Source organism: Tupaia chinensis, unplaced genomic scaffold, assembly GCF_000334495.1.
Source record: "Tupaia chinensis unplaced genomic scaffold, TupChi_1.0 Scaffold143921_1, whole genome shotgun sequence".
NCBI classification, from domain to species: Eukaryota; Metazoa; Chordata; class Mammalia; order Scandentia; family Tupaiidae; genus Tupaia; species Tupaia belangeri.
The window spans coordinates 119161-129933 of NW_006203772.1; the positions used below are offsets into that span (position 1 = coordinate 119161).

A 10773-nucleotide genomic window follows, 5' to 3' on the forward strand; every position below is an offset into this window, starting at 1 on the left:
GGATGAGTCTCCGGCCCAGCGGGACCACAGGCAGGGCTGCGGGGAGGGGTTGCACAGCTGGGCTGACTGCGTGTGCTTGCTGCATCGGCAGGGACCTGCTGTGACCTGCGGGGGCATCTCTGCACACCCCACGACCGAGGCCTCAACAACAAATGCTTTGATGACTGCATGTGTACGGAAGGTGAGTCTGTACTCCTTGTGCAGGGGGCTCCCCTGCTCAGGCAACCCTGCTCCAGGAAAGCCTCCCTCTCATGAAGCTGATTCTGCAGTGAGGGGGGACAAGATTTCCTGGCTGCGAAGGAGGGAGTGGGAGAATCCCTCGGGTGCTGAAGACATGAGCAAGAATAGCTTTGCTCAGGGCCTTCCCAACCTGTGAACTCACTTAGTCTTGAGGGCTGGCATCGTTTCTCAGATGTGCTTTTTCCACCTCTTGAAATCCAGGCTGGTGTGATCTCCCAGGATCTGGAGGAGGGAGAAGGCAGGAGACAGGAGCATGTCTCTAAATAAGACCCAACCAGAGAAGGCTGGCGGCTTTCGGCTTTCACACCAGAATCTTCTCCCAGGGAAGGCATTCCAAGTGTGATAAGAGGCTAGAGGTGGGCTCCTGACCTCGTCCAGGGGAGGGGTACACTTTGGCCGCTCCCTTTTACCCCCCAGAGCTCCTCCCTGGTTCCGGTTTCTCTCCTGGAACCTCAGAACCACCCTCAGAATAGAGCTTTCATGGCGTCCACTTTGCAGATAGGCTACAGAGACACAGGCAGCTCAAGTGACTCACCCAGAAGAACACAGCTAGAAGAGGGAGGGGATATTGGCAATCCTGTATATATTAAAGTAGCCAGAACAATCTAAGGAATCCTCCTCTCCCACCACTCCACTCCAGTCACGACCAGTTGTAGCCCACCTGTCCTCTCTCGCCCACCCGACTCCCTCATTCCAATGTGATCTCGAAGGAACTGCAGGTACTTCATTGGTGCACATTTCAGCATCTATCTCCAGTAATCAATACCCTTTTAAGACAAAATGCCAGGGCCAGCCAGGCGTCGTGGTGGTTCAGGCGGCTGGATCCCACATGGCCGACTGCATGATTAGTCCTGGATCTAGCAGCTTGAAAACCATGCTGGGCCTGTGTTCATGGGTGCCCAAAATCCTGAGAGGAGACTGGAGAGAAGGGATTGCAGCAGGCCACACCCCTAGGGGGTGATTTCTCACTTCTTTTTAAAAAGAATTATTTATTTAGTTAGTTCCATTTGTTATTATTATTATTTTTTTAAGAATTATTTTCTTTTACTGTATTTGTTTATTTTAATTTGACCAGAGAGAGAGAAAGCAAGCTGCCAGGCCCGGGATTCAAACTGTGGTCAGCTATGTGGGAGTCCAGCACTCTTAACCACCACACCACCTGTTGGCCCCATTATTATTATTTTTTAATTTGACCAGACAGAGACAGAGAAAGAGAGAAAGGGAAAGCGAGAAAGCAAGCTGCTAGGTCCGGGACTCAAACTGTGGTCAGCTAAGGGGGAATCCAGTGCCTTTATCCACCCGGCCACCTGCTGGCCCCCACTTTCTTTCTTTCTCTCTCCTGTCTCTGGAGAGTGTGCACACCCTATGGCAAATTGGAGGGAAAAAAAGTGCCAAAACAAATAGTTACTCAATACCATCCACTATCCAGTCGGCATCCACATCTCCCATGCAGGAAAATTCCTCTCAGCCCCTATGAACCTGAGATGCAGGCCCGATTTTGCCCAGATCCTCAAAAAGTATCTGCTGTGACAGCAATGAAGCTATTTAGCTCTGAGTACTCGTTCCTCTTGTCGGTTACATTTCCTGAGTGCCTACTGTGTGCCAGGTACTGTTCTGGGCACTGGAGTTCCCGCGGTGAAACGAACCAGCCAGTTCTGTGCCCATGGATTGCATTCTAGTGAGAAGAGCACACAAAAAGCACATAAACAGATACAATGTCTTTAGAAAGTCCTAAGGGCTAGAAAGAAAATAATGTGGGGTGATGGTGATGAATACCAGAGGGGTTTCAGAAAGGATGGGCAGAAACAGCAACTCGCAGGGGCTTGGGTCCTGGGGGCTGGGGGTGGATTCTAGGCAAGGGGCAGAGTATACAGGTAAGGACCTTGGGCAGGAACAAACCTGGCGAGGCACATAGTGACCAATGGGGAAGGTGCTACAGAGGGAGGAGGGAGAAGCTTCCAGAAGGATCACGCAGGACCTTGCCATCTTCATTTGGCTTTTGTCTGTGTGTAACTGGAAGCTGGCAGCAGGTTTGGAAGGAGCATGATCTGACATAGGAGTTTCGATGTCTGTGCCAGCGGCAGGACAGTGGGGCCAAAGTGGAGAAGGGGCTGACTGGGAGGTCTGGAGGGCCCGACCTGGGGCTTCGTGGCTAAAGTGACTGGATTGCACATGGTCAACTGTGTAGATCAAGCCCTGGGCCCAGTGGCTTGAAAAACATGCTGGCGTGTGCATGTCCAGGAGTTCAACAGGTTGGAGACCTGGAGGAGAAGGCACTGCAGTGTGACCGTGCTCCGAGGGCGTGCTTTCTCCTCCCCCCGCACAGTGAGTGCACATCCCTCTAGTAAAAACAAACAAAGCTATTTGAAACCCTCCAGAACTCAGGCTGGTACTGACTGCTCAATTTCAGCCCTGGGCCCAGTGTTGGGCATTTTGGAATTTCTCAGATGTCCTCATGTGGGACCTGGGTGCCTTAACCACCAGGCCACGGAGCCCGGTCCATGCTATGGGTTTTGGCAAATGCATGACATGGATCCACAGTTTAGGCCTTAAACAGAATGTTTTCACTGTCCTAAACATCTCCTGCTCCATCTGCTCATCCCTCCCCCCTGAGTCTTTTTAAGGCTCCTCCAGCTACTCTGTGGAGGATGGGTTGCAAGGCAGATTAAAGGAGGGTGAATCGCTCTCCTGACTTCCTTGCCTTTCTCCGCTCAGGTCTGCGCTGCTACTCCAAATTCCACTGGAACTGCAGGGTCACGCGGAGGAAGGGGCACTGCGTGGAGCCCGAGACAGCCAACAGCGACCAGGGATCCTTCATCAACGTTGGAGGCGCCTCCCCACCAGCCTGGGGACTGAGTCCCAGGAAGTTTGGCAAACCGGGCAATGTGTTCCTGACGACCCCTGAGAGATCACCCGGGGGACCCCATGACTGAGGCTGCAGACTCAGGCCCAGGATATTCAGTCGCAGGAGCGAAGTGGCTGGGCGCACAAGCTGTCCTGCCCAGGAGCCCAGCGGCCACACACCCACACCCAACGTTCGCACCTGCTCAACCCGCGTGGCCAGGCTCATCGCAATGGCGATGTCGAAAGTGCCCTCTACTGTCCGCCAGCAGCTCTGCAACAGTTTCCAGTTAACCAAGAGGTTTTTGAGAGTGGAAGAGATGTGGCCTCCCGGACAGGAATCCAAGGGTAGATGATGAAGAAGCAACGACCCCTCTGTGCCAGGCACTCTGCCAAGTGTGTGACACACCTTATGTCACTGAGTGAGCACAACCACCTTTTCAGGTAGCGTTATCACTATCTTGCAGGTGAGGACACTGAGGCACAGGTGCGTTACCTGACTTGTCCAAGGTCCCAAATCCACGTTCCCCAAACTTTAATGTGTGTAAGAGGATTCTGTTAAAATGCAGACTCTGATTCAGTCAATTCTGCATTTTTAACATGCTCCCAGGGAATGTTCACACCGCTGGTCTAGGATGCCCTTGAAAGGGGCCAGGTCCTAGGGAGCAGATGGCAGAGCGAGGGTCTGAACCTGGGCCAGGGCTATCGCGTTGCAGTGCCCACCTCCTTGCCTCTCTACGACTAAGAGCTGCCTCCAGGTTCTCCGTGCACCGTGTGCCCCTGGTACCTCCTTCACGGTGGTTGGGATGGCTTGGCTGTTCTCTGCCTTCCCTGGACAAAGGCATCATCTCTCAAAATGAAGCAAAATGCACATTAAGCACCTGCTTGTGTGTGAAGGACGGTTTGGGCAGATTGCTCCCTGCCCTCTGATCGTTGATATTCTGACATGTGAGGTGCTGGGAGGGAACGATAGCGTTGTTCCTTATATTATTGGGTTGTCGGAGAGTCATGATGTATTCTTTCTGGTTTTCCATGCAAAAATGCACAGGACTCTTCCAACAACCCAATACTATATCCTGCTGTCCAGCCCTGGGACGTGTGCTTTCTAGTTGCTTCTACCAAGAGCTTCTACCCCAGGGTGCTGGTGCAAGCATGGCCTGTAAAAGTGCATGTACATTGGGCCGGCCCGTGGTGTGGTGGTTCATGGCGCTGGGACTCCCCCCTGGCCGACCACGGTTCGAGTCCCAGACCTGGCGGCTTGCTTTCTCACTTTCCCTCTCTCTCTCTCCCTCTCCCTTTCTGGTCAAATTAAACTAAATAAAGTTAAATAAAATACTTTTTTAAAAAAGTGCATATACATCAACTCTGCACACCCACTTAGCATACCGCTCAGGGCTTCCCAGGCCTCCCCGAGACCCTCCCTGGACCCCACTCCACAGCTCTGCAGCAGAGTCAGAGCTGGGGAAGCTGAGGCAGCTCCGTGGTTGAGGTGCTCTCTGAAGCTAACTGGCCCCCGACAGGCCAGACCCACTAATGCCCACGCAGAGCACCTGGCCCAGCAGACCTGGCTCCAGGACCCACTTGAGGAGAACCCTTTCAATCCCCCTTTCCTGACATGTCACTCCAGGTCAGGTCTTTGATCCAGAGAAAACTAGACAAAAACTTCAGCAAATAAAAAACCTTTTCCCCTCCACATGCCTCACTGGGCTGGACCATGCCCAGAGAATGCCAGGGCTGTTTACTGCATGGAGAAAATCAGTCAGGGTCAGGGATCAGGCACCAAGGCAAGAAGGCAGATCTAGACGAAACCAAATCCACTTGCTCTTCTCTCCCTATTCAAGCGTGATAGGCATGGGAACTTTTCAGGGGAGATGGGAGGGCAAGAGATTGAAAGAGATCAAAGCAGCTAGTTGGAAAGCGAATCTGCCAGCAGTTTTGTACTTGAGACCAGCAACCCGCATGCTGTGTCTGCCTCACACGGAGGGGCATGTGGGATTGTACTGGCTCAGTGGGGATTGTTCCCTAGAGGGCTGGCTGCAGGCGGAGAACCCAGCATTGCTATGGCTGGGGGGCAGCTGTTAGGATGACCCAGAATATCAGCAATGGAAACTGGGAGAGGTCAGCATGAAGCGGAAAGGCCCACAGAACTAGCACTGCCTATCAGGGGAGTTCCATAGACTACAGGGCAGGTCTCCGCCTCAGCAACTCCATTTTATATCTGCAGGGGGCGCAGTGAGTGGGCAGAATCCTCTTAACTCCAGAGCTGGGGATCCCAAAGCTTCCTCCGGGGTTTAATCAACCTCTCTGCCAGGAAGTTCTGCCTCGTATCTCTCTTTAATTACTTTTGCTGGCAAAGAAGCAAATTTCCACTAATCCAGGGTTTCAGCAAACTTCTACTATGAAAGGTCAAGTATGTACTGGGTTGTTAGAAAAGTCATTATATATTTTTCTGTTTTTCTATGCAAAAATGCATCACCACTTTTGCAATGACCCAATATATATCTTACGCTTTACGGTCTCTGTCATGCTACTCAACTCTCCCATCGCTTGAAGAAGCCACGGACAGAATGTGAGTGAATTGGCATGGCTGTATTCCAATAAAACTATTTATGGACATATATTTTATTTTTATTTATTTTTAAAATTTTTTGTAGAGAGGTTTTTGGTATAGGGCACGTACGCTCGCCAGAGAGACAGAGAAGCAGAGAGACAGAAAAAGAGAAATTACCCCCCAGGGGGATGGCCATGAACAATTCCTTCTGCTCCATTCTCCTCTTGGGATTTTGGGCACGCATGCACATGTGCCCGGTGTGAATTTTAAGCTGCCGGGTCCAGGACTCAAACCTCAGTCGACTACATGGGAGTCCCGTGATGTAACCATTGCACCATCTGCTGATCCCGGACATAGATTTGATTTTCATGTTATAAAATATTTTTTTCTTTTGATTTTCTGAAACCATCCACATACAAAAACCCACTCAGTTTACAGATTATGCAAAAATCGGCATTGGAGCAGATTTGGCCCCAGACTGCTGTATGCCAACTCCGGTCTAGTCCCCTGGCTCTCTACCCTGGCTGAGCATTGGGATAATCTGGCGAACTTTTTGGGGGGAACTTTTTTTTTTTTGAGAGGTTTTCGCTATAGGACGCATGCGCTCACCAGACAGGCAGACAGAAAGCAAGAAATCACCCCCCGGGGGGATGGCCACACCACAATCCCTTCTCCTCCATTCTCCTCTCGGGATCTTGGGCACTCACGCACACGCACCCGGCGTGAGATTTTTAAGCCACTGGGTCCAGGATGCAAACCGCGGTCGACTACGTGGGAGTCCAGTGACATAGTCATTACGCTAACTGCTGGTCCCCTTGGGGGAACTTTTTAAGGCATGGACCCATTTGCAAAAATCCCATTTTATTTGGGGTGGGTTGTAGTCTGGGCTTTGTTTAGAAAGCTCCCCAAGTAGCTCTTGTGACAGCTCGGCCTGAGAACCTCTGTGCTCATCCCGCCACCGGTAGTGGTGTGGCTGGGGACAAAACAGCCTGTCCCACCTCTCGCCATCTTGGTAACTGTAGGACAGTGACTTAGGGTCTCTCTGTGCCTTGATTCTTTTCATCTATAAAATAGGGAAATAACTCTTCCTTCCTAAGAGTGTTGTGAAAAGCAAATGCGTAATTCTTATAAGGCATTAGAATAGTGCCTGGTACATCCTAAGCCACTCGTGTGAGCTGGTTATTCTAGGAGAGTTTTAGTAGGTGTTCTGTTCTTCAACAAGGATCTATCACATATTCAAAGATAACATCTAAGTTGCCATTCAGACCGCTGCTTCAAAGAGTGTTCCAGAGACTCTGGGGCCAGGAGGTGCCCCGTTAGAAAAGGCAGGTGGGTTGTGTGGTCAAAGAGGTTTGAGGGACCAGCAGTTAGCGTAATGACTATGTCGCTGGACTCCCACATAGTCGACCGCAGTTCGAGTCCTGGACCCAGTGGCTTAAAATCCCTCCAGGAGAATGGAGGAGAAGGGATTGCGGCATGGCCATCCCCCCGGGGGGTGATTTCTTGCTTTCTGTCTGTCTGTCTCTGTCTGTCTGTCTGGTGAGTGCATGTGCCCTATAGCAAAAACCTCTCCAAAAAAAAAAAAAAAAAAAGAAAGAAAGAAAAAAGAAAAAAAAAGAATAAAAAGAGGTTTGAGAAACTCTTCTGGACTCAGCCCTAGTGTAGAGCTGGAGGAGTAAGTGACTTTTGCAATAACAGGTTCACAAATCTAAACATCCACCCCAGGAGGAGCTGAGCAGGGGCCACCTGGAAGTCATTCCCTGTGGGGACTGCCACCTGAGCCCAGCCTCAATGGAAAACGACAGCTTTATGTGCCCCTTGAAGAGTGACCAAGCCACAGTTCAAACCCCAAAGCTGTAGCCCCTTCTACCACCAAGGTGCTGCTGGTGGATCCTTTAAGCCACATTCAGCCCATCCCATAAAATGTAATGTGAGGTGCTGGGCACATGGCTCCCTGGAATAGGGTTCACATTGCTGCTGGAGAGACAGTAAACTTACATGTAGCCTACAAGGAATGCGCTTATGAAACCACACTACAGCCAGGGCGGCTGGGAGACAGTGGAGGGGCCAGATAAGCCAACCATTGAGGCTCCTCATCGTGGGTTCCATGGGGCTGGGTTAGGCTGTATCACTTCCGTGGTAGTCCTCACCAGCATGTGTGTGTGCGTGTGTGCTGGAGAGGGATTTGCAGGGATGGGCAGTTTGCCGGGGTTTATATTGCAGGGCGTGTATTTTCTGAACTCCAAGTCAGAACTGGTGGTCTGATGCAGGACCTGCGGGCTGGCTGCTTCAGAGTGCAAGGGGCTTTCTACTCCTGCACTCCTCAGAGTGGCCCTGGGCCAGCAGCTCGCCAGGGAACTTGGGAGAAATAGAATCTCACACCTCACTGGCAACTACTGAATCAGAAAGCTCTGATGTGAGCCAGCCATTGGTTTTTAACGAGTTTCCATATTATTCCTGGGCCCCATCGAGTTGGAGAGTCACAGGTGTAGGAGATAGAGGGAAACCCAGAAATGGCAGGGGTCAGGGACATTTGGATAATTTGGGGCGTTTGCATTCAGGTACAACCTGGCAAATCTGAGATCTGGTTTACAGGGCTAGTGACCAGGCTCCTGGGCTGAGACTGGTCCTGACTGTCAGAGGAAATCAAGGGCCTGGAGCCCTCAGTCATAGGGTTTTCTGACTCTTGGGACATTTCCAGGGTGGGAGGAGCTGTGGTTTCTCTTAAAGTGTGGGAGCAGCCGGGGGAGGGGGGAGCCCTAATGATGTCACCTTGCATGTGCTCTCTTGAACTGAAAAATAAAGAGATGATGGTTAACGAGCCGACTTGTCCCTGTCTGTTTCTCTGGGAGACGGTTTGTCTGTGCTGGGCGAGCACTGCCAAGGTGTCTGGAGGGGACCCTAAGCCTAGTATTTCCTCTGCCTCTTCTTATTCACTCACTTGACATTAAAAATAACTATTTAGGCAGGCCTGGTCCTGGAGGTGGCCACTGGCTTTGGAGAGATGATCATGGCAGCTCGAACCTGTCAGAGAGCTCTGAGAAGGGTGGTTTCGGGATGCCGGCCGATGTGGGTGACAGTAGCTGGAGCCTTACTTCCGGCACGGGAGCCTGCGCGGTCAGGGATCCGGCTTCCTGTGGCATACTGATGAGCAGAGCTCGTCCACTACATACCTCAACTTTGCCTGAGGAGATATATGCAAGAACTTTCTTCAAAATTGCTGCACCATTGGGAACCAACAGTTAGCGTAATGGTTATGTCGCTGGACTCCCACGTAGTCGACCGCGGTTCGCGTCCCGGACCCGGTGGCTTAAACCTCATGCTGGGCGCGTGTGTGTGCGTGCCCAAGATCCCGAGAGGAGAATGGAGGGGAAGGGATTGTGGCGTGACCATCCCCCCTGGGGGGTGATTTCTCACTTTCTGTCTCTATGTCTCTCTCTGTCTGGCGAGCGCACGCACCCTATAGCGAAAACCTCTCAAAAAAAAAAAAATTGCTGCACCATTAATAAACAAAAGGAAAGAAATATTCAGAGAGGAGAATGATAGGTTTTTCAATGCAGAATGTATGATGTAGTATTGGGAATGGAGGATTACAAGCATTTCGTTCCTTGGTGCAAAAAATCAGAAGTAATATCAAAGAGATCGGGATACTGTAACACGATTAGAAATTGGGTTTCCACCTGTGTTGGTGTGATATACATCAGTAGTAACTTTGGTGGAGCCACATTTGGTAAAGGCATCTTGTACTGATGGGAAACTTTTCAATCATCTGGAGACTATTTGGCGTTTTAGGCCAGGTCTTCCTGGCTGCCCGAGAATTTGCACTTCGGGTTTTTCGGTTTCATTTGAATTTCGCTCACTTCTGCACTCTCAGCTTGCCACATTATTTTTTGATGAAGTTGTGAAGCAAATGGTTGCTGCCTTTGAAAGAAGAGCATGTAAGCTGTATGGTCCGGAAACAAATATACCCGGGAATTAATGCTTCATGAAGTTCATCACACATAGGGACCAGCAGTTAGCGTAATGGCTATGTCGCTGGACTCCCACGTAGTCGACCACGGTTTGAGTCCCAGACCCGGTGACTTAAACACCACCTGATAGCCTAATTTAAGGTCTTTCTAAAATCATTTTTTAACACTTTCCTACAGGTTTCATTTGAATTTCGCTCACTTCTGCACTCTCAACTTGCCACATTATTTTTTGATGAAGTTGTAAAGCAAATGGTTGCTGCCTTTGAAAGAAGAGCATGTAAGCTGTATGGTCCGGAAACAAATATACCCGGGAATTAATGCTTCATGAAGTTCATCACACATAACAAGGGAAAAGAACTGGTGTCACCTATTTCTAACTTCAGTTAACTTTAGGAAGTGCTTTCATGATTTTCAGAAGTCAGAAAGCATTTGTTAAATGCAGCTTTGATTATAAACCTGCACCTTTGAAATTTGCACATAGACTATGGACCCACTTGTACATAGAATTATCTCATCAATCCAGTGTAATTCACAGTAATATGTACATGATTATATTGTGCATTTACAATAATGGGATGTCATCGCAGTTGCTAGAAAACTGACATCATTCCTCTGGGCAGAAATTAGAACGATAAATTTCAGTCTTTTACTTACCATCTTACATGATAGAGGTTAGTTGAGATATTCACACAATATGTATTTTATTAACCATATCACGTTTAAGTTATTAAATTCAGACTATTTGTAACTTATTGTTATAGGGCCTACCATATGCCTTAGGATATTTGAGTAATCATTATATATTTGATGTAAAAGTTTTTATTTAAAAATACTGCTATACTGCTAATGAAGGTTTTTATGATATTTTTGATACTTAATTTTTTTATGAGTAGTATTAGGTAATTTAGTACTATAGTGAGGTTAGCTCCCAGAAAAAGTGAGTCTTTTTTTTTTTTTTTTTTTTTTTTTGACGAGTGGTCCAGAGCTTTAAGCTACTTTTCCGGTAGTTTGCAGCCTTCTTTCAGGTACTTTGGCTACTCTATCTTCCTTTATTTTTAGGTTTTTGCTGTAGGGCATGTTCACTTGCCAGATACTGAGATCGAAGGAGGGAAAGTGAGAAATCATCCCCCAGAGGGATGGCCACTCCACAGTCCCTTCTTCATTCTCCTC

General features: G+C 49.2%; 1 protein-coding gene and 1 pseudogene across 1 annotated transcript in view; both read left to right on the forward strand.

Moving 5' to 3' along the window:
* Positions 1 to 3173, forward strand: part of LOC102473535 (draxin-like) — a 7098-nt gene extending 3925 nt beyond the window's left edge. The window contains exons 4-5 of the mRNA XM_006165481.1: positions 92 to 181; positions 2956 to 3173. Of these exons, the coding sequence (XP_006165543.1) occupies positions 92 to 181; positions 2956 to 3173 (308 nt within the window). The remainder of the gene's footprint in view (positions 1 to 91; positions 182 to 2955) is intronic.
* Positions 3174 to 8642: 5469 nt separating this feature from the next.
* Positions 8643 to 10380, forward strand: LOC102487947 (coenzyme Q-binding protein COQ10 homolog B, mitochondrial-like; annotated as a pseudogene).
* Positions 10381 to 10773: the final 393 nt, after the last annotated feature.